This window comes from Salvelinus namaycush, chromosome 26 (genome assembly GCF_016432855.1).
Source record: "Salvelinus namaycush isolate Seneca chromosome 26, SaNama_1.0, whole genome shotgun sequence".
In the NCBI taxonomy this organism is placed as follows: domain Eukaryota; kingdom Metazoa; phylum Chordata; class Actinopteri; order Salmoniformes; family Salmonidae; genus Salvelinus; species Salvelinus namaycush.
In genome coordinates this window covers 35655768-35679280 of record NC_052332.1, presented here as the reverse complement: position 1 = coordinate 35679280, position 23513 = coordinate 35655768, and the positions used below count along the sequence as shown (strand labels likewise).

Here is a 23513-nt window from a genome sequence, read left to right as displayed (position 1 = left end):
ACCACAGACCACTTCTCAGTTCCTATGCTTCCTGGCTGATGTTTTGGTCACTTTTGAATGCTGGCGGTGCTTTCACTCTAGTGGTAGCATGAGACGGAGTCTACAACCCACACAAGTGGCTCAGGTAGTGCAGCTCATCCAAGTCCATTGCATGTTTCTTGGCCCAAGCAAGTCTCTTCTTCTTATTGACCGGTATTGTAAGTATTGGACCCTTTGCTATGAGACTCGATGTTAATAAACAAACGCAAATGTTAATAAACAATGTACATTTTAACGAACACTGTAAAGCCTCAAAACACTGTTAAAACTATAACGTTGATATCATGGATGGTCAGTCCTTGCATCCATAGCTCATCCTAAGAATTTTAGAGTGGTTACATTTCTCCAAGGCAAACCCTGAGGCGGGGTGTACGATTTGTTATTGTTTAAATTAAGGATTCTAGCTTTAACACCTGAACATTATTCACTTGTGAACGTCTCCTTGCTTTAGTGTACATGTTCAAAAACATTTACCATCAATTTCCGTGTTAAATGATTAATTGGTTCGTACTAAAAACATGTCAAACAGTCCGTCTGAGGAGAGGAAGCAAAGGCACGGAAATCATTAAAGTTGCAGTACTGCTCCCTTTCCAAACTGGGAACACATACTGAATTATTCAAGTTATGATTCTACAGATGAATCATACTTATTTATATTCCATAATGTTTTGTGGATACATATTGGGACACACCATAAACATTTTCTTTACTCATCAAGAACAATGAAGAATTTTCCACAGAAAAAAGGGAAACCATTATTGACAATGAAATGAATGTGAGGATGGAACATAATAGAATTCTAGGCCAGGCCACTGTGATCCTTCAGTCCCTATTTCACAGTCTGGTAGATGAATACCCTGGCCTGCAGAGCATCTTGTAGAAGAAGGATGAACACATCAACCAGTTGTAACACTTAGCTAATTGGACATCAGCTCACAAACAGCAACGCAAACAACAACACAAACAACAACACAAATCAAATTAAATCAAATGTATTTATAAAACCCTTCTTACATCAGCTGATATCTCAAAGTGCTGTACAGAAACGCAGCCTAAAACCCCAAACAGCAAGCAACGCAGGTGTAGAAGCACGGTGGCTAGGAAAAACTCCATAGAAAGGCCAGAACCTAGGAAGAAACCTAGAGAGGAACCAGGCTATGAGGGGTGGCCAGTCCTCTTCTGGCTGTGCCGGGTGGAGATTATAACAGAACATGGCCAAGATGTTCAAATGTTCATAGATGACCAGCAGGGTCAAATAATAATAATCACAGTGGATGTCGAGGGTGCAACAGGTCAGCACCTCAGGAGTAAATGTCAGTTGGCATTTCATAGCCGACCATTCAGAGTATCTCTACCGCTCCTGCTGTCTCTAGAGAGTTGAAAACAGCAGGTCTGGGACAGGTAGCACGTCCAGTGAACAGGTCAGGGTTCCATAGCCGCAGGCAGAACAGTTGAAACTGGAGCAGCAGCACGGCCAGGTGGACTGGGGACAGCAAGGAGTCATCATGCCAGGTAGTCCTGAGGCATGGTCCTAGCGCTCAGGTCCTCTGAGAGAGAGAAAGAAAGAAAGAAAGAAAGAAAGAAAGAAAGAAAGAAAGAAAGAGAGAAAGAAAGAGAGAGAGAGAGAATTAGAGAGAGCATACTTAAATTCACACAGAACACAGGATAAGACAGGAGAAATACTCCAGATATAACAGACTGACCCTAGCCCCCCGACACATAAACTACTGCAGCATAAATACTGGAGGCTGAGACAGGAGGGGTCAGGAGACACTGTGGCCCCATCCGATGATACCCCCGGACTGGGCCAAACAGGCAGGATATAACCCCACCCACTTTGCCAAGGCACAGCCCCCACACCACTAGAGGGATATCTTCAACCACCAACTTACCATCCTAAGACAAGGCCGAGTATAGCCCACAAAGATCTCCGCCACGGCACAACCCAAGGGAGGGCGCCAACCCAGACAGGAAGATCACGTCAGTGACTCAACCCACTCAAATGTCGCACCCCTGCTAGGGACGGCATGGAAGAGCACCAGTAAGCCAGTGACTCAGCCCCTGTAATAGGGTTAGAGGCAGAGAATCCCAGTGGAGAGAGGGGAACCGGCCCGGCAGAGACAGCAATGGCGGTTCGTTGCTCCAGTGCCTTTCCATTTACCTTCCCACTCCTGGGCCAGACTACACTCAATCATAGGACCTACTGAAGAGATGAGTCTTCAATAAAGATTTAAAGGTTGAGACCAAGTCTGCGTCTCTCACATGGGTAGGCAGACCATTCCATAAAAATTGAGCTCTATAGGAGTAAGCCCTACCTCCAGCTGTTTGCTCACAAACAACAACAACACAAATATCAATACAAACAACAACCAACACAAACACATGGCAGGTCCAGTCTGAAACAACCCACACAAAACAATCCACATAGTTACACATAATAGCCCATATAAAAACTTTTAAACAAATTCTTCACATTCTCTTCAGAAAGGGAAAAGTGAATACAAAGTTCAAAATAATTATAATGACAGGGGGTTAATGTTCATGTGTTGAAAGTAAGGCTATAATAAAGAACTTAAACTTCCCATGTGTAGCCTATATTATTATTATTATATGTATTTTTATTATTATATTTATTACTATTATTAGTATTATATTTATTACTATTATTATTATTATATGTAATATTATATGTATTATTATATGTATAATAATACATATTATTGTTATATGTATTATTTATATAATTATATTGATTATTTTGTACTTTTACCCCCTTTTTCTCCCCAATTGGTAGTTACAGTCATGTCCCATCGCTGCAACTCCTGTACAGACTCGGGAGAGGCGAAGGTTGAGAACCATGTGTCCTCCGAAACAAGACCCTGCCAAGCCGCACTGCTTCCTGACACACTGCTCGCTTAACCCGTAAGCCAGCCGCAGCATTGTGTCGGAGGAAACCCCATACAACTGGCGACCACAGGCACCCAGCCTGCCACAAGGAGTCGCTAGAGCGCGACGGGACAAGGACATCACAGCCAGCCAAACCCTCCCCTAAACCAGACGATGCTGGGCCAATTGTGTGCCGCCTTATGGGTCTCCTGGTCAAGGCCGGCTGTGACACAGCCTGGGATCGCACCCGGGTCTGTAGTGACGCCTCAAGCACTGTGATGCAGTACCTTAGACCGCTGCGCAACTTGGGAATTCCCTATTATTATATTTATCATTATTATATTTATCATTTTTTATTTATCATTATTATATGAATTATGATTATATTTATAATTATTATACATTTATTATTATACATTATTATTATATTTATAATTATTACTATTATTGTTATTATTATCCTATACAATATATTACCTACATCATGAAATATCTACTACTAGATGAACATCAGGCATTTAGTGCCACCCTGTGGACACCATGTTGTTCATCATCATAGACAGTCTAGTTCTCTACTGCACATCACTACCACTGAGGAAGCTAGAGATGGTTTGCTGTTGCAGGCCTACCCTACATATTACTGAAAATAGATTTAATTTAGTTCATAATGGAATCTTCATTATGTGTATATAACTTTCTTTTTACATTCTCAACACAGTTCAAAAGTCAAAGGAGGACAACAGTATTATTTTTCAATTGCAGTTTTATTAAATGATCAGATTATCAGGTATGAAAACATAGTTTATGTTGTTGTTTCCATTCACCAATGTGTTAGAATACTACATAGTGATTGTATGGCTGCTAGTCCTATGAGCACATGCCTCATGCACCTGCGTGTGAAAAGCATACATCATTTAACAGACAGTTCAATAAATATTACAAATAAAATTTGAGTCATATTTACATTTTGCCTTGGACATCATGTGCTGTGTGTTGGTATTGTAAGGGTGGAATGTACAGATAGTGTAAGCTAGCCTTATACAGTTTGGATATGATTCTGGTCTCAACTATAGGGTGTATACCATTACTATAATAGTATTAAAAGTTTTGTAAAAAAAAATGTACAAAAATGTATTCACAAACCATTTTTGAACCTGCTACTGACAACAGCAACTTCCTTCCTTATCACAAGTGCTGTTAAATAAGTCTTTGTAATGTATTAATTGTTTACAATCTAAACAAATAAACAATATGTATTGACATCATAGCATAACAAACGATTCAATTTATCTTTATTACCAAGCAGCGAGTACAAATGTGCAATTAACGCTCAAGAGAGTGGATTTACAGAAAATGAATTGTAGAGTTAGTATTCATTTGATCAATTGTGTCGGTTTTGTACGTTTTCTTTCATTTCTATCCCCTTTCCTCATTGGATAAAAAAGCAAAGCAGGCCAAATTCCCATCTTTAAGATAACCAATACATTTTTACATGACCGACAGGCTCTGAACTGGAATGAGTGGTTTCATTATAGCAGGATCATGTCACACATTGATGGCAGGTAGTCTAGTGGTTAAGAGCGTTGTGCCAGTAACCGAAAGGTTGCTGGTTTGAATCCCCGGACCGACTAGGTAAAAATCTGTTGATGTGTCCTTGAGCAAGGCACTTAACCCTAATTGCTCTGGATAAGAGTGTCTGTAAAATGTCTAATGCAACGTTCAACAGGAAAATCTCCGTAGCATAGCTTTGGGATGTGCTAAAGACTAAGGGAATCAAAGGTCGACTGACTATCAAGGCCCCGGTTCTCTTTTTGCTCGTTTGAGGAGTAAGCCTTGCCTCCTTTTCTCAGCTAGGAGCTCTTGTATTCTTTTGTTCCGTGTCATTTCTTGGAATGGAGGCCGTCTTCTAGGAACAAAGTGGTTTTGAGAGACATCATTGTCTACACCAACGATCCTGTACGGCACCTCCAGCCAGTTGTTCTCTCTCTTGTCCTCTGTCCTGTGGGGGGATATGGTGGAGGGCATGCGTATCACACTGACCCTACGCTGTGTTGGAATGGTTTTCCATCTCTTGTCTTTAGGTCTGGAAGTGGATGGAGCTAGGGTTGTCCAGGACTTCCTCTCAACAACATCAACCCAAGCTGTGGTGGACGTGGTGGATTTGGGGACATTTGTAGTTCTGAGAGTCGATGGGCCCTGACTGGTGGGAACTGTGGTGGATTCTGTGGTGGGTTGAGTGGTGGTGATGGTGGTGCTGGGATCTGTAGTCTCCTCAGTGGTGGTGGGGAGAGATGTAGGACTCCTGGAGGTAACCAAAGGGGTGGTTGTTCTTCTGGGGCGTCTGGTGGTTAATACAGGGATGGTGGTAGGACTATATTTTTTCGCTGTGTTGTCCTCGTTGGTTTTGGTTGCATACTCCTCATAATCGTCGTAGTCGACATAAGCAAAGTCAGTGGTATAAAGCTTGGTGGAGGGTTTGGGTGTGAGAGTTGTTGTGGGGGTTGTTGAGCAGGAGCCATTGGTGGGGGTGGGAGCAGGTAGTGTGGTGTACCTCCAGGGCCCAGTGGTGAAGGTCTGGCCCGTACTGGTGAAGGTCTGGCCCGTACTGGTGAAGGTCTGGCCCGTACTGGTGAAGTTTCCCTCGCTGCAGGACTTGCAGCACATCTGTCTGTACCCACGGTTGGAGCAATACCTGTTCAGCACCTCCATACGACAGAACGCTGACCTATCCCCCTTACACTGCCCTGAAACACAAAGCAACACACATCTCAGAAACAAAACCCAACCTCTTATGATAAACAAATCAACCATAAAACTATCCCAAAGACAGGAACAGAAAGTCACAGATAAGTCTACTGTGACTGAGGGAAAGCAGAAAGGGCCAAGATGCTTTGTTGATCATGCTAAATCAGATGCAAAGATATGAACGGTAAGACAGAGTCGCTCAACATCATACTATTCATCACTCGACATTGTAACGATGTGAGCTGAGAGTCGGGAAGCCAGATCAGGGAGTGAGTGTTTTAATAAATAAACAACATAACACAAACTAAGAAACATGAACAACGCATAGACATGACACAGGAACAGAAACAATAATGCCTGGGGAAGGAACCAAAGGGAGTGATATATATAGAGAAGGTAATCAGGGAAGTGATGGAGTCCAGGTGAGTCGGATGACGCGGAGGTGCGCGTAACGATGGTGACAGGTGTGCGCCATAACGGGCAGCCTGGTGACCTAGAGGCCGGAGAGGGAGCACATGTGACAAACATCAGACTATTCATCACTCAACATCAGACTATTCATCACTCTAGGTGTATAATCTGTCAGACATAAAGTTGAATAATTATATATTGACAGTTTTATTTGTTGGGTTTGGACTGTACTGCTGAAATGAATGAGAAACCAAAGTCATACAATACACTCTCCCTGTCATATATGTGAAAGCTGTCTATTCAGTAGACAGTTAACAGTTTGGTCAACATTTAGGTCATTAACTACATAACATCAGTAAGCCAAAACAGATTAACAATAACTGATATACTGTACACAATGGTGATCAAGTGAAACAATAAAGATGTCCTATTTGTGTAAAAGGAACAGCACATTTAGTGTCTCATGATACGCTTAAAAACTCTTAATCCAGTACCTCTGATAAAAATCATTTTGAGCCAATATATAGTAAGGAACACATATGTTCAGGCCTTAGCTACAAGTTGGCTGGTAAAAGCATACAATTCATTGTTGTCACCAAGTTGGGAAACTAAAAGTCATAAATGCTACTGAATACAGGCAAAAATAATTGTATATATTGTAGATACTCCCAAATCGCAGTTTAAATCTTGTTGACACATTGTTTTCCCCACAGCTGCCAGAATTGAGCTACATTGCTCACAATCATGATACAATTACAATAAATGACAATTGCTGTTTTGTACATGAAGGTGCTGTGAATCCATTTTGTTGTAAACATCAAGTTATTTTTTTCTTCTTCAGGAAGCTTTTCCTATTCCTTATCACTCTGATAAACAAGAAAAAAGCCATTATGTCTTAATTTCTCCCAACAGCCTAATATAAGGCAAAGCTATTTCCCAGATGTTTATGACAAAATGACTGCATGAGGTATCAGAGCATATTTTTCACTAACTAACGCCTTACAATGCTACACAAACACACAAGCATATTTAGATAAATAAGGACACATTTTAGTGTCCTCTGTCTACTGCACAAAATGCATTGAGAGTAAAATTCACATTCCTTTGTGAAAGTGAGAATAAACCATACTCACCTCCGCATAAACATTCTGCTCTGGTTACTTATTTTAATGTCCATATTTTTTTAATGCTCATTAGATGTTTCACTTAAATATTTAGGTAGAATGGATACAAAAATACACATACGGTAACAGTCAGTAATAGAGGCATATAGTAACTCACACCTTATTTCTGTGAAACTATTTACGTTGATAATTGTGTATGCATACTGTATGACAATAAAACTTTATTGTCCATTTTACAGCGAACAATGGACATGTGTCTTCTGCTCCGTTCTCAACGCCCCTCAGACACCAGTTACTGAGTCAGCTTCACCTTTGTGTTAACAGCCACGGAAGAAAGGTCTCTTCCAAAACAAATCCCCTGCTTCTTCTTATCAAATCCACTGCGTATCTCCATATTCACTTCCCTTGAGTTTCCCAGGTTCAAACCCAATAACACGTAGCCAGTGAGCAACTCCGTATACAGAGGCTAGGCCATGACTATAGTCTCAGAGGCTCACAGCCAGGACTTAATAAAGCCAGGGATAGAACTTCCGTTTCTCTCTTCAGTGAGGACTTCAAGGCCAGCTCTACAGCCTACAGTACAGTCAGACCCCTGAAGGAGAGAGTGTGTGCTGTGCGTGTGAGAGAAAGAGCCAGAGAGACAGAGACCACAGCACAGGAAGTCTCCCTTTCTCAGCCAGGCAGAGAAGCCACAGACAGGCAGGCAGGAGCCATCCTCCAGTGTAGAGGAGAAGAGAAGAAGAGGAGGAGAGAGACACTATCAGGGCATTCTTCCCTGCAGAGAGAGGCAGAGAGAGAAGGGTAGAGCCCAGGTGAGCAGAGGCATGCAGCGGACTCCGAGCTCCGAGCTATAAAGGGGATGTTTACTTGAGGAGATCTTGGGAGCAGGGAACTCTGGGTTGGCCCGCGACAGCCACTGGATCAAAACGTTTCTTCCGTCACCTGCGAACAAAATAAACAAGGGGATGATGTGAAAATCTATTTATATTGTTTCAGTAATAAATAGTTATGTACTTGTGTTCAATAAGTTAGGCCTTCTGATTGAACAGTCACCTGTGCAGGGGACTAGCTGGCAGGTTCTGAGTGTGATGGGTTTGGACTCCATGCAGAGTCCCACTGAGTTATCAGAAGTGTTGCACAGAACCTGCCGCTCCTGGGTCCCGTTGCCACACGTCACCGAACACTAAATAAAAACACACACACACACACACACACACACACACACACACACACACACACACACACACACACACACACACACACACACACACACACACACACACACACACACACACACACACACACACACACACACACACACACACACACACACACACACACACACACACCTCTGAGTTGTTCAAGATTTCATGGAAACAGGTGTTCGCATGGAATGCTGTCAGTAATGGTGGAGAAATATTCACATTTGGCTTTCAACATCTACTTACCTGGGACCAGGGTCCTACTCCCCACTTGGCAAAGCAGAGCTGGCGGTTGCAGGGTCGCCGTCCCTCTGGCCTGTCATCATTACAGTACTTGCTGTGGATGGTACGTTGGCCACCGCCGGCGATGGGCTGCAGACAGAGGACAGAGCGGGTCTGGTAGCCAGTCTTCCCACAGGATGAACTACACTCCTCCCAGTCCCCAGTGATCCAACTGGAGATTAGAGAAGACAGACACATCACCATACAGGAGGAGTGGGAATAGAATTACTTACTGAGAAACAACAGGAATATTAACAGCTTATATACAGAATTAGTAATACAATAGTTACATAGAACATTCACAGCACACACACACACACACACACACACACACACACACACACACACACACACACACACACACACACACACACACACACACACACACACACACACACACACACACACACACACAGAGACAGACACACACACAGAGACAGACACATAGACACACAGACACACTAATGCATTTACATACACTGGCTGGGAGCACTCTTTCTGGCTGCAGTCTCTGCTGATAGCTCTGGGCTTGTTGATGTTCACACAGAGGGTGCGGTGGACCATCTTCCCATCTGACTTTCTCCTGCAGCCAAACCTTGTGTACTGCTTACCTAAAGAGGGAACAGAGTGTATACACTACCACTCACATCAACAAATCAATCAATTAATCAAATGTATTTTATAAAGCTCTTTCTACATCGGCAGTTTTCAAAAAATGCTTTACATAAACCCAGCCTAAAACCTCTATAAGCAAGCAATGCAGAGGCAGAAGCACCAACAATGTTGGTCAACATCCAAGGTTATTTGACAGTTGAAGACAGGAGGACGTTATATTTTTACCTCCACAGGGCCTCGAGCAGTGAGACCACTTCTTCAGAGCCCACTCAAAGTAGGCTGTGTCCTCCTGCACCAGGTTATTTTCTATGGACGACTGCAGCTCTTCGTGGAGAAAGTACTTGTAGGAGAGAGTAACCTTTGAGTCACCGTGGGAACGCATCTGCGGGATAGAAAAGATACTGTAAATGCCAAAACGATACACTTGTTCACAGCTGAACTCTGGTACAAAGGAAAAAGAAGAACTATAACACCTAGTGATTTCTGACAACAACATGCAAACAAAAGAGACAAATCCTGGATGCTACAATAACCAGTCAGTGATGAACAACACAACAGCCATTAATGACTAGTAGTAAGTTATAGAGCAACTTGAGACGTGGCTAACATTACAGAAACAACGATATGGTACATGTCTGTAACTACTGTGGATTTTCTGTAAGTAACTCCACATGATGTAAACAGATGCTCTGAGGTTTTAGCCAACAATATGGCTGGATAGTGGATACTTGTTACACAGAGAACATTTCAGGTTGAATTATTTCCTGAAGCTACCGCTATATTTCCATTGGTGAGGTGGTTTTAACTTAAAGACTAAACCATGATACCAAAAACATTACTGTGGCATATGTAACGGGCAGGCTCTAAACCCCAGCACACACACACCACACACACACACACACACCACATCACACCACACCACACCACACCACACCACACCACACCACACACACACACACACACACACACACACACACACACACACACACACACACACACACACACACACACACACACACACACACACACACACACACACACACATAGACACGCCACACACACACCGTTAGACCAAGAGGAAATTCCCTCTTGGGTTGATGGCGACAATTATTTTGAAGTGGCAGGAATGGCTACCTCATCCTGTAACCATGAGCCTGACTCATGTCCGCTACACATGTGCACATCAATTCAGGTAATGTCAGTCATTTGTACTGGCCAGGGACCTGAGTGTATACAAATGACTCACCATGACCAGAACAGTGTATCTGAGAGGTCCTGTGGTCTGGATGGTCTCCATGTCGTCATTGTTGTGATACTCCCACTCCACCCCCTTCTCTATCACTGTACGGGACTCTGGGAAGTCGTTCTCATCGTTCAGGAACAGATGACCTGTGGCCTGGTTCTTTACAGCTGAGAAATGGACAACAAGGAGAACAGGGTGTACGGATGTTTGGCTGAGCTCTGCTTTTCTCAACTTGGTCATCATGGCAGGGACAAGCCAGAGATATTTGTCATGATTATGATAATGAGCATTAGGGCCTGGATTTACTAAACCTAATCAAGAAGAAAGTTATAGTTGGTATTCCTCAAAAAGGTTTTTGGAAATGTTCTTATGTTATTTCTTAATTTTCTCCTTAAGAAAATAATTGCGAAGAAATTAGATTCTTGAGCCAGTATAAATGAGCATCCACTCTGGATCTCTTCCCAGCAGTCCAGATACACTATGGGTAGTCGACTAAAGTATTCTGTAGTCTCAAACCCAACACAGCCAAAACTTGACTGAAGCAGCAATTCATAACAAACTTCCTTAACCAAGCCAAAGACTACTGATTTATAGAGGCCAACATCCTGGATATTAACGAGCCACTCTGATATTCACAGAAGCAACATAAATAAACCTACCAAGGATGTGAGGAGTTGCCTTGAACTCCTGAATCAACAGATGTCTGGCCCCTCGAGGGATTTCAAGTATCTTGAGGAAACCTGAAACAAACCACAAACAAAATTCAATAGATGAACAACAGTCTCGTCTAGGTATAAAAACAGCTTCAGATACTGAGAAAAGCATCCCTGTGGATGTTGACACGATGTTTCTGATGAACAACAGTCTCGTCTAGGTATAAAAACAGCTTCAGATACTGAGAAAAGCATCCCTGTGGATGTTGACACGATGTTTCTGATGAACAACAGTCTCGTCTAGGTATAAAAACAGCTTCAGATACTGAGAAAAGCATCCCTGTGGACGTTGACACGATGTTTCCTATCTGAGATTGTAAATGTGTACGTGTGTGTTGGGGGTGGGGGTCATGTTACTGGACGTGAGGGTAGAAGAAGTTGAGGAGGGGCTCACCTTCTTTTTTAGCGTTCCTAGTGAAGTTCCCCTTGATGATCTTACAGGTGGAGTTGTCTCCACCACAGATGCCACACTTGTCCTCCTGCATGTCTGAGGCTATCTGGTTATCACAGCCCACGTGCTGTAGAGAGATACGAGTCAGTGTATGGTAGTTTGGGATCAGGGAGAGGCGTGGACCTGGATGGGTCAGTGTATGGGAGTAGAGGATCAGGGAGAGGAGTGGACCTGGATGGGTCAGTGTATGGGAGTAGAGGATCAGGGAGAGGCGTGGACCTGGATGGGTCAGTGTATGGGAGTAGAGGATCAGGGAGAGGCGTGGACCTGGATGGGTCAGTGTATGGGAGTAGAGGATCAGGGAGAGGCGTGGACCTGGATGGGTCAGTGTATGGGAGTAGAGGATCAGGGAGAGGAGTGGACCTGGATGGGTCAGTGTATGGGAGTAGAGGATCAGGGAGAGGAGTGGACCTGGATGGGTCAGTGTATGGGAGTAGAGGATCAGGGAGAGGAGTGGACCTGGATGGGTCAGTGTATGGGAGTAGAGGATCAGGGAGAGGAGTGGACCTGGATGGGTCAGTGTATGGGAGTAGAGGATCAGGGAGAGGAGTGGACCTGGATGGGTCAGTGTATGGGAGTAGAGGATCAGGGAGAGGAGTGGACCTGGATGGGTCAGTGTATGGGAGTGGAGGATCAGGGAGAGGAGTGGACCTGGATGGGTCAGTGTATGGGAGTAGAGGATCAGGGAGAGGAGTGGACCTGGATGGGTCAGTGTATGGGAGTAGAGGATCAGGGAGAGGAGTGGACCTGGATGGGTCAGTGTATGGGAGTAGAGGATCAGGGAGAGGCGTGGACCTGGATGGGTCAGTGTATGGGAGTAGAGGATCAGGGAGAGGAGTGGACCTGGATGGGTCAGTGTATGGGAGTATGGGATCAGGGAGAGGAGTGAACCTGGATGGGTCAGTGTATGGGAGTAGAGGATCAGGGAGAGGGAGTGGACTTGGATGGGTCAGTGTATGGGAGTATGGGATCAGGGAGAGGCGTGGACCTGGATGGGTCAGTGTATGGGAGTTTGGGATCAGGGAGAGGCGTGGACCTGGATGGGTCAGTGTATGGGAGTAGAGGATCAGGGAGAGGAGTGGACCTGGATGGGTCAGTGTATGGGAGTAGAGGATCAGGGAGAGGCGTGGACCTGGATGGGTCAGTGTATGGGAGTTTGGGATCAGGGAGAGGCGTGGACCTGGATGGGTCAGTGTATGGGAGTAGAGGATCAGGGAGAGGAGTGGACCTGGATGGGTCAGTGTATGGGAGTATGGGATCAGGGAGAGGAGTGAACCTGGATGGGTCAGTGTATGGGAGTAGAGGATCAGGGAGAGGAGTGGACCTGGATGGGTCAGTGTATGGGAGTATGGGATCAGGGAGAGGAGTGAACCTGGATGGGTCAGTGTATGGGAGTAGAGGATCAGGGAGAGGGAGTGGACCTGGATGGGTCAGTGTATGGGAGTAGAGGATCAGCGAGAGGAGTGGACCTGGATGGGTCAGTGTATGGGAGTATGGGATCAGGGAGAGGAGTGAACCTGGATGGGTCAGTGTATGGGAGTAGAGGATCAGGGAGAGGGAGTGGACCTGGATGGGTCAGTGTATGGGAGTAGAGGATCAGGGAGAGGGAGTGGACCTGGATGGGTCAGTGTATGGGAGTAGAGGATCAGCGAGAGGAGTGGACCTGGATGGGTCAGTGTATGGGAGTATGGGATCAGGGAGAGGAGTGAACCTGGATGGGTCAGTGTATGGGAGTAGAGGATCAGGGAGAGGGAGTGGACCTGGATGGGTCAGTGTATGGGAGTAGAGGATCAGGGAGAGGGAGTGGACCTGGATGGGTCAGTGTATGGGAGTAGAGGATCAGGGAGAGGAGTGGACCTGGATGGGTCAGTGTATGGGAGTGGAGGATCAGGGAGAGGAGTGGACCTGGATGGGTCAGTGTATGGGAATAGAGGATCAGGGAGAGGAGTGGACCTGGATGGGTCAGTGTATGGGAGTAGAGGATCAGGGAGAGGAGTGGACCTGGATGGGTCATTCAGGACAAAGAGAGTGTGTGCGTGACTGAATACGCATGTGGGTGCAGTGGTTCTCATCAGTATGGATAACAGTTTATCAAACCTATATGAAAAACAGTCCTAACTTCATACCAGAGGAACAAGTCAGTAGCAGCAGATCGTATAAGACAACTTAATGTTTATGGTAATATTTAATGAGGAGGATAATGTTCCTTCATGCATGACTTGTGGATATAGGCCACAAGACCGGGGCGATGCCTACCTCACAGTCTCCCCGTACACAGATACTGTAGGAGTCTTTGTAGGAGCAGCGTGTGCCATCGTGCACCATCCTGTTCATGGCCACCACATCTCCTGTCTCCTTAGACTGGCAGTAGAGCTCGCATCTCTCATCAACTACAGTACAGAGAGCAGAGGAGAGGGGGACAGGATACAGGGGTTAATGAAGGAATTATCGTCATACAGAAGTCTTCAGCTTTCTTTGACTACTGTGTTAACCTTTTGAACAGGCTTTCATTAAGGTAGTAACAATATGTGTTTTTCTAGAGCGATGCATGACTTCTGAGTCACTGGCATGGTAAACTGTGGAAATAGTTGTGCCTGTACTCCTGTCCATTCCACACGAGCACAAATGAAACCATCTGAACAAAAAGTATTTAGAATTCTACATTATAAACTGGGTGGTTCGAACCCTGAATGCTGATTGGCTGACAGCCGTGGTATATCAGACCGTATACCACGGGTATGACAAAACATTGGTAACCAGTTTATAATAGCATTAAGGCACCTCAGAGGTTTGTGGTATATGGCCAATATACCACGGCTAAGGGCTGTATGCAGGCATTCTAGTCATAATGATACACATGTATGACTATAACAACACAAGTATGGAAGAGGCAGTTTCAGGGAGTAAAAAGAGCCTTCATTTATAAAGCTAATCAAAAAAAGCAGTAACAATCTTCCACCGTGGAGGAAAGCAGGAGATTCCTCAGTAATGACCTTTCCATGTGTCCTTATTCAAACACTGGCCTGACCAATGTTCCCTCGACATGTGGAGTGGCGTGGCCTGCTTTTGTGTGTGTGTGTGTGTGTGTGTGTGTGTGTGTGTGTGTGTGTGTGCGTGCGTGCGTGCGTGCGTGCGTGCGTGCGTGCGTGCGTGCGTGCGTGCGTGTACCAGCAGTGCTGTCTGTGTATTTGTTTGAGCCGGGACCTCTCAGATTCCCCAGTAAACCAATCAGTCCCCAAAACCCAGGTTTACTCTTCTGATCCCACTCAGAAGAATCATTATGATTTTGCCTAGACACTTGAGCTACTGGGTAATATACTGTGAAGCCCTGTGAAGTAATGTGGATGTCAGTGCAGCCAGATGCCTATCCTCCTCTTCCTCCTCCTCCTCCCCCTCCTTGTCCTCCTTCTCATCCTCCCTCTCCTCCTCCCCCCTTCTCTCCACCTAAACCTAAGCTGTCTGTTTTGCTATGAGCCACCTTATGTAACTTCAGAGTTTTATAATGGTTTGGCTTGGAAGTCCTGGCCTCACAACGGAAAAATGAGAGCAGTGGTGTACACTTTTTCCTCTCTCTGCCTCAACAGAACCTCCAAGCCAACTTCTGAGTAAAAAACACATCTGGCCTGAGTGGTAACAGCTGCTGTGAGGGCATGATAAACCTCCTATCCTTACTGGTCCAATCTCTGGACAGTACAGAGGGAAAGGCATGCACAAAAAGTACTAATCAAAAAGGAGAGGTGATAGGATGGATAATGTCCAACTCTTCTTATATTCAGCTTCTATTCCAAGTGTAAAAATATGGCAAATAGTTGGGTCTTGTTTTTTGCATGTCAAACCTATTGTGTCCATTTTTGTGAGTGTACTTGCTTAAATGTATTTAACGTATGGGTAAATAACTAATTGTCAAGACAGTGGTAGTTATGCTATAACACAGTCCCCATTTTTTAAAATAGGGCTAACGTCAGTCTGAACGAACGCTTCTCTGGTCCCTCTGTCTTTTTCAAAGACTTTTGACTCCCAGCCAGGCAGCACTGTGGACTTACTGTCAGGATGCTCATAGGGCAGCCAGTGGTGCTTGGTGTTGTCATACTCAAAGTAGGGCTCCCACATCTTGCACTGCTCCTCCCTGAAGTCAACTAAGGGCTTGGAGCACTCCTCTAGGTTACACAGCTGGAACTCATAGCTGTTGCCATAGCAGGTGCGTCCTCCATTGGCAGGGCTGAGTTAGGGCAAAGGAGAGAGACAGCGGGAGTTCCTTTACATTTGGGACATTATAGACACGTTCCTATCGTTAACAGAGAGTAAAAGCACACCTATCAGCTTGTCGTCTTGTGCTGTACTCACATTGGGTTGTCACACTGACGGGTCCGGAAGCGCACACCACCCCCACAGGTACGGGAGCAGGAGCCAAAGTTACTCCACTGGCCCCAGGCACCATCCTGTCTCAGAATGTCTGGGGTCAACTTTATGCAGTAACCCTTGAAGCAGTGCTGAAAGAGAGGAAGGGGGGGGCGAGAGAGAGAGAGAGAGAGAGAGAGAGAGAGAGAGAGAGAGAGAGAGAGAGAGAGAGAGAGAGGAAGAGAGAGAGAGAGGAAGAGAGAGAGAGGAAGAGAGAGAGAGAGAGACGAAGAGAGTTGTCACTGCATATGTTGACAGAAACATTGAAGCAAAGCACTAGCATGTAAAGAGGAACCTTTCTTACCTTCCCTGCTGCACACGTAGTGCCGTCGATGGGCGGACCCTTCTTGGTCTTGCAGAAGAATGGGTTGTCTGGGTGACTGCACCAGAGCTGCTTGCAGGGGTCGTAGGTGCTGTACTAAAAGAAACAGATTCATGCTCTCTCTCAGATGCTGATCAAGAAAGCTTCCCTCAGCCTTAACATGTCAACCAAGAAAACATAAACTGTAGTGTATGTACACATGTCGTTGGTGGAATTCACCGAATACTATATCTGCCCAATGTATCTCTAATATTGTGAATAGTTGTGAGCTTACACAAGGTAGGGTTTAGTCAGAACAACAATTAATACTGTCATTAAGGATGTCTATGTTAATATTTACATGTTGTGAAGCACAAACATTACCATGGTCATTCAACAAGACATTGAACATGTCAAATCTGATGCAACAAGACATTGAACATGTGAGGTACATACAGTAGAAAGAAGAAACCATACTATGAATCTATATCAAAACATGTTGTCACTCACAGCATAATCTTGCTTAACCCAGAACTAAACTCTGGCGTGATTTGGTCAGATGTACCAGTTATGTTTACATAGTGTGTCCACAAGAGATTACTCACAGCACAGTACAGTCAGATACAATCGCAGGAGTATGTTTCACGAGTCACGTCTTAACGACAGTGATTTAGACTACGTTGAAATCACCCCATCTTTGCTTATTCCATCACCATCAATCAAAATAACAACCTGTGTGAGAACATACATGTAACCTGAGCCTAAAGACATGGAAAACATCATGGAGGCATGTTTACGTGTGGGTGTGTGTACACATCAAGACAGGTCTGTAAAATACGTCACCTTACAGTCCACTAGATGCATAATATACTAGCTCTGAATGACACAAACGTTCATTAATGTCACAAAGAATAGACAGTGACGTGGTTAAACACCCTGGCAGACACCTGGTTTGTGGACAACATTAGACAAAGAAGCTAGGGACACACTTCTCTGACCTAGGCTGATGCCTTACCTGCTTTGCTGAACGGGCCACCCTTTGCAGCTAAGGAAATAGTTTGACAAGAAATTGAAGCAAAGTATCCAAAAGACACTCCCTCCAATTTACTCCAGAATGTGATCCAGAAACCCGCTGTTACAGCTGTTTTCATTTTCTTCTTTCCACATCAAAAAAACCCCATCTCGCCCAAATAGTTCAGCCTTTTTGAAACAATAAAATGAAACACATATAAATATAACTGACTCTGAAAGGCGGCTTTCATCTTTAAAGAGAGACAATTAAACTTGTTCGGCATTGTTCTGTGTTTTTTCTTTTTCATCTAAGGCGGTCATACTGCACCAACAGATGAAGTCAGCCTGCTTTAAACTCATGAGTTCATAAAAAATCATATTTGTTTCCCTGGATGCCTTAAAAGCTAAGATGGTATACAGTTTTATGGTCACACCCTGACCTTGACCTAGTTAAAGGGGTCAAGGAGGAAGTCAAGGAATGAAGTCAAGGACGATCGATGGTCATAAGAGAGACGCTGGTGTGAAGCTCAGGCTCCGTTGGATTTGAGCATCATTGGGGCCCAGATGGTGGCCTTTCTAAGAGATGGCTATTCAATTAAATTGGTAGCAGCGCTAGACACTGCTGGTGTGGCGACAGCTTGTTTGGGCATACGGGTACATATGGCTGTGAGGTTGATGAAGGACTCACCGCCGTGCACATGGTGTAGCCGGCGCCAAAGTCAAAGCGACACTGCTCGTCCATAGAGTAATGGATCCCTGGTAACTGTGGCAACGCCGGCCAGTCATGGTCGAAGGGGTCGTCACGGAGACAGTCATACGAGCTGTGGGAGGAAAACATATTCATTGGAGTTGAAGGGTTTGGTTTAGATCTATCAGTTTAATTAATTATCTCAAAATTGAATATTCATTGTGTTTTACACTGTAATCTCATAATGCAGGGGCATAAAAAAGGTTTACATTTGCAAAAACGAGTTCTCTATCCATCGTTTTTTGGAATTTTCGATGCTCCTTGACTGTCCAGTGATTATTGGTGAGCTGGTCAGTCAAGAAACTGTATGAATGTAAGGGAAAGGGAAAGGGAAAGGGAAAGGGAAAGGGAAAGGGGGATACCTAGTCAGATGTACAACTGAATGCATTCAACTGAAATGTGTCTTCCACATCTGAATCAGAGCGGTGCGGGGGTCAATTGATGGTGCACATTGATTATTAGTGAGTTGAACAGTCAAGAAACTGTATGAATGTAGGTCCATTATCATTTCTACACAGTTTCCATTTGGTTTTAGTCATTTTAAACTATATGAACTATATTTTCCTCAAACCACCAAACCATTTGTTTGGAACCCTGCCATAAGGGATGAGCCACATGGCTGCAATACACACACAGAGACCTCCCTCCCTAATGAACCTAATCTAATCTGTACAAGACCATAAGACAACATAAAGCCATGTTATCCTGGGGTAGAGATGTGTATGTCCTGACTGTGGCACCAGAGAGAGGTCAGAGGTCAGGGTTGACCTGGACTCACTTCAGGTACTTGTTGAGCTCCTCCTGGCTGCATCGGGACCAGTGGAATCGATGGAAGGCAGCCTGCACCAGAGGGGCCATGATGCTTCCCATGGGCACCTCATCACCACATTCATTACCAGGGGGGCCATCGTGCTCCATACCCAGCCTGACAGGGGAGGACAGGATGGCGTCACATAAAGAGCAGGCACTAATTACACGTCTGGGAGTATGCATGCAGGTGTACCGTGTGCTGTATTCATTTTCAATAGAGTTAACCTACAAAATGTAAATGCCTCTAACGGTAGTAATACATGTGTTTGTGTATACTGTGTGTTGAACGGTGTGTGTGTATACTGTGTTGAACAGTGTGTGTATACTGTGTGTTGAACGGTGTGTGTGTATACTGTGTTGAACAGTGTTTGTATACTGTGTTGAATGGTGTGTGTATACTGTGTGTTGAATGGTGTGTGTGTATACTGTGTTGAACAGTGTTTGTATACTGTGTTGAATGGTGTTTGTATACTGTGTGTTGAATGGTGTGTGTGTATACTGTGTTGAATGGTGTGTGTGTATACTGTGCTGAATGGTGTGTGTGTATACTGTGTGTTGAATGGTGTGTGTGTATACTGTGCTGAATGGTGTGTGTGTATACTGTGCTGAATGGTGTGTGTGTATACTGTGCTGAATGGTGTGTGTGTATACTGTGTTGAACAGTGTTTGTATACTGTGTGTTGAACGGTGTGTGTGTATACTGTGTTGAATGGTGTGTGTATACTGTGTGTTGAATGGTGTGTGTATACTGTGTTGAACAGTGTGTGTGTATACTGTGTTGAATGGTGTGTGTGTATACTGTGCTGAATGGTGTGTGTGTATACTGTGTTGAACAGTGTGTGTGTATACTGTGCTGAATGGTGTGTGTGTATACTGTGTTGAATGGTGTTTGTATACTGTGTTGAACGGTGTTTGTGTATACTGTGCTGAATGGTGTGTGTGTATACTGTGCTGAATGGTGTTTGTATACTGTGTTGAACGGTGTTTGTGTATACTGTGCTGAATGGTGTGTGTGTATACTGTGCTGAATGGTGTTTGTATACTGTGTTGAATGGTGTGTGTATATACTGTGTTGAATGGTGTTTGTATACTGTGTTGAACGGTGTTTGTATACTGTGTGTTGAATGGTGTGTGTATACTGTGCTGAATGGTGTTTGTGTATACTGTGTTGAACGGTGTGTGTATACTGTGTGTTGAACGGTGTGTGTGTATACTGTGTGCTGAATGGTGTTTGTGTATACTGTGTGTTGAACGGTGTGTGTGTATACTGTGTTGAACAGTGTTTGTATACTGTGTGTTGAACGGTGTGTGTGTATACTGTGTTGAATGGTGTGTGTATACTGTGTGTTGAATGGTGTGTGTGTATACTGTGTTGAATGGTGTGTGTGTATACTGTGCTGAATGGTGTGTGTGTATACTGTGTTGAATGGTGTTTGTATACTGTGTTGAACGGTGTTTGTATACTGTGTGTTGAACGGTGTGTGTGTATACTGTGCTGAATGGTGTTTGTGTATACTGTGTTGAACAGTGTTTGTGTATACTGTGTTGAATGGTGTGTGTGTATACTGTGTGTTGAACGGTGTGTGTGTATAAGTGTGTCTCACACGTGTCCAGTCTCATGTGCCACAACGAAGGCAGAGGAGAAGCCATCCTCGTGGTTGAGAGTGCAGCTCCGCACTGGGTGGCACATACCCGTCACAGGAGCGTAACCTAAGCAACAAGAGAAAGAGAGAGAAAGAGAGAGAGAGAGAGAGAGAGAGGAGAGGAGAGAAAAAGTGAGAGAGAAAGAGAGAGACAACCTGTCCTCTATGCTTATTGTAATTGTTATTGTTCAATGTAAGGTTATTTTGACCCTTGACTATTGTTGTTACTGTTGTCCCTTTGACCATATTGATTATTATTATTTTAATTATGTTAATATTGTAAATCTCCAAAGTAAGCTTTGGCAATACGTACAGTGTTACGTCATGCCAATAAAGCAAATTGAATTGAATTGAAAGTGAGGGAAAGAGAGAAAGGAGTGTGTATACTGTATGCACACAACTGATGTGTATATTGTATGAGAACACCTGATGTGTATATTGTATGAGAACACCTGATGTGTATATTGTATGAGAGCACCTGATGTGTATATTGTATGAGAGCACCTGATGTGTATATTGTATGAGAACACCTGATGTGTATATTGTATGAGAGCACCTGATGTGTATATTGTATGAGAGCACCTGATGTGTATATTGTATGAGAACACCTGATGTGTATATTGTATGAGAGCACCTGATGTGTATATTGTATGAGAGCACCTGATGTGTATATTGTATGAGAGCACCTGATGTGTATATTGTATGAGAACACCTGATGTGTATATTGTATGAGAACACCTGATGTGTATATTGTATGAGAGCACCTGATGTGTATATTGTATGAGAACACCTGATGTGTATATTGCATGAGAGCACCTGATGTGTATATTGTATGAGAGCACCTGATGTGTATATTGCATGAGAGCACCTGATGTGTATATTGTATGAGAGCACCTGATGTGCATATTGCATGAGAGCACCTGATGTGTATATTGTATGAGAGCACCTGATGTGTATATTGTATGAGAGCACCTGATGTGTATATTGCATGAGAGCACCTGATGTGTATATTGTATGAGAGCACCTGATGTGTATATTGTATGAGAGCACCTGATGTGTATATTGCATGAGAGCACCTGATGTGTATATTGTATGAGAGCACCTGATGTGTATATTGTATGAGAGCACCTGATGTGTATATTGTATGAGAGCACATTAATAAGTATGTCCAGTACCTTGCATGCCGGAGGGGCCAAACTCCTGTCTGGTGAGGAAGATGGCATGGTCATGGTACTCTGCATCACTCCTGTCTTCCTTCTGCTGCAGGAAGGCCCAGCGACATACGTTCTCCAGACTCTGAGACGGGTTCCCCAGCTCTATCAGACTCAAAGACTGGAACCAATACAGGAAAGGACTGTCACCACATCACCTCAGTTCCTTCTTACAAACTCTATAAGAGGATGTTGTATATTTCCCAGAATGTCTGCAGTGCATTGAAATGACTTTTTTCCTAAATATTCGTGGCATATCCTGCTAGCCAGTAGGTGGTACTCTTGATGTTCCAAATGCCTTAGAGGTGGCACACCGATGCCATGACAGCAAATTAGGAATTCTCTCACATAAACTGGCAATCACAGGCAATCCATAATACAATTCATAACACACCAAATGAGAAAAAGCCTTATTCTGTAGCTATAGTAACAGGGTTTTACTATTAAATACACTGTTACCAAAAGTAGATACAGTACAGGTGGATTATTTTCTTTAAATCTTTTTTTAAAATGTTATTTGGCATTTTAAACATTATACAGACAGACAGGGAGAGGGCAAAACACAAACTGATCTCCTACCGCATCAACCCCACACCAACCCCCCCAAGCTCCAACAGAGCTCCCCCCCAATACCAGAGTACAGGAGTATTTCAACATGGGGATCGGTCTCCTACAGGTTACATCCGCTGATCATGTTAGTGACTGAGACCTACTGTGTCTTACCTTTGCAGGACACAACATGATGATCCGGACCAGAACCACGTTGATGTGGGCACCCAGAGTACCATCCTGGTAAATCTCATTCACCTGCAGAGACAGACAAACAGACAAATTGACAACCAGACATAGGCATGTGGCCTGACAATACAGCACATGATCTTATTATTGCATTGTTGAATACTAGTTTTTGATTGGCTAGAAATGCATTCTGGAGTGGGCATTAATACCAGATATATGGACATTTGGAATGCATATCACCTACCTGACTTATTTGAGAGGTTGGATATAGTGCAGGTTAACGGCACCTGGTACATCTCCATCTGACATTGATATGTTGGAATTTGATCAATGCATCATTAGTTTGCACCTCTTCCCCAGAAATGCACCTCTTTCTAGAAATGCACCTCTTCTCCAGAAATGCTGATATTTCTAGAAATGCGCCCCTTCCCCAGAAATGATACTCTTTCTAGAAATGTAACTCTTCCCCAGAAATGCACCTCTTTCCCACAAATGCTCTTCCTGTAATGTGATATAAATGTGTCTCTCTCTCTCTGAGAGGAGGTCCTATTCATAAAGTCTCCACACATACAATTAGAGTACAAAACATTATGGACACTAATATTGAGATGCACCCAGCGCTGTGGCGTTATTTTATAGTATGAAGAATACAATTGAACAAATGATTTGAGGGAGTGCGCAGATGAGGCTATTCTGTGTTGAGCGGTTAACAAAAAAATAGGTACTCCTATATGCTTCATTTAGAGTTAATAATGTAACTTTAGTTGTTCTACAAATGTTGGGCTATATTTTTAGATGTTTAATACATTGTAAGGCTGCATGATGTGACTCTAATGATGATTTGAAAAAAGTTGCTTGAAAGGCATGAGCTCTGCTTAGTTTTTTTGCGCAGGATGTACACACTTCATCAGTCTCTCATTCACAATTTGACAAGCACTTGAT

General features: G+C 43.9%; 1 protein-coding gene across 1 annotated transcript in view; it reads right to left on the bottom strand.

Annotated features, from left to right (window-relative positions):
- Window positions 1–3689: 3689 nt before the first annotated feature.
- The window catches only part of LOC120021778 (A disintegrin and metalloproteinase with thrombospondin motifs 2-like), an 86442-nt gene continuing 66618 nt past the window's right edge, over window positions 3690–23513 (bottom strand). The window contains exons 5-22 of the mRNA XM_038965627.1: window positions 22557–22640; window positions 21798–21954; window positions 20584–20689; window positions 18948–19094; window positions 18110–18242; window positions 16414–16527; window positions 16056–16201; window positions 15755–15930; window positions 13968–14101; window positions 11655–11778; window positions 11207–11287; window positions 10551–10714; window positions 9530–9686; window positions 9168–9300; window positions 8654–8861; window positions 8259–8388; window positions 8073–8147; window positions 3690–5669 (exon numbers count right to left, since the gene is read on the bottom strand). Coding sequence (XP_038821555.1) covers window positions 4717–5669; window positions 8073–8147; window positions 8259–8388; window positions 8654–8861; window positions 9168–9300; window positions 9530–9686; window positions 10551–10714; window positions 11207–11287; window positions 11655–11778; window positions 13968–14101; window positions 15755–15930; window positions 16056–16201; window positions 16414–16527; window positions 18110–18242; window positions 18948–19094; window positions 20584–20689; window positions 21798–21954; window positions 22557–22640 — 3222 coding nt within the window. The 3' untranslated portion in view covers window positions 3690–4716. The remainder of the gene's footprint in view (window positions 5670–8072; window positions 8148–8258; window positions 8389–8653; window positions 8862–9167; window positions 9301–9529; window positions 9687–10550; window positions 10715–11206; window positions 11288–11654; window positions 11779–13967; window positions 14102–15754; window positions 15931–16055; window positions 16202–16413; window positions 16528–18109; window positions 18243–18947; window positions 19095–20583; window positions 20690–21797; window positions 21955–22556; window positions 22641–23513) is intronic.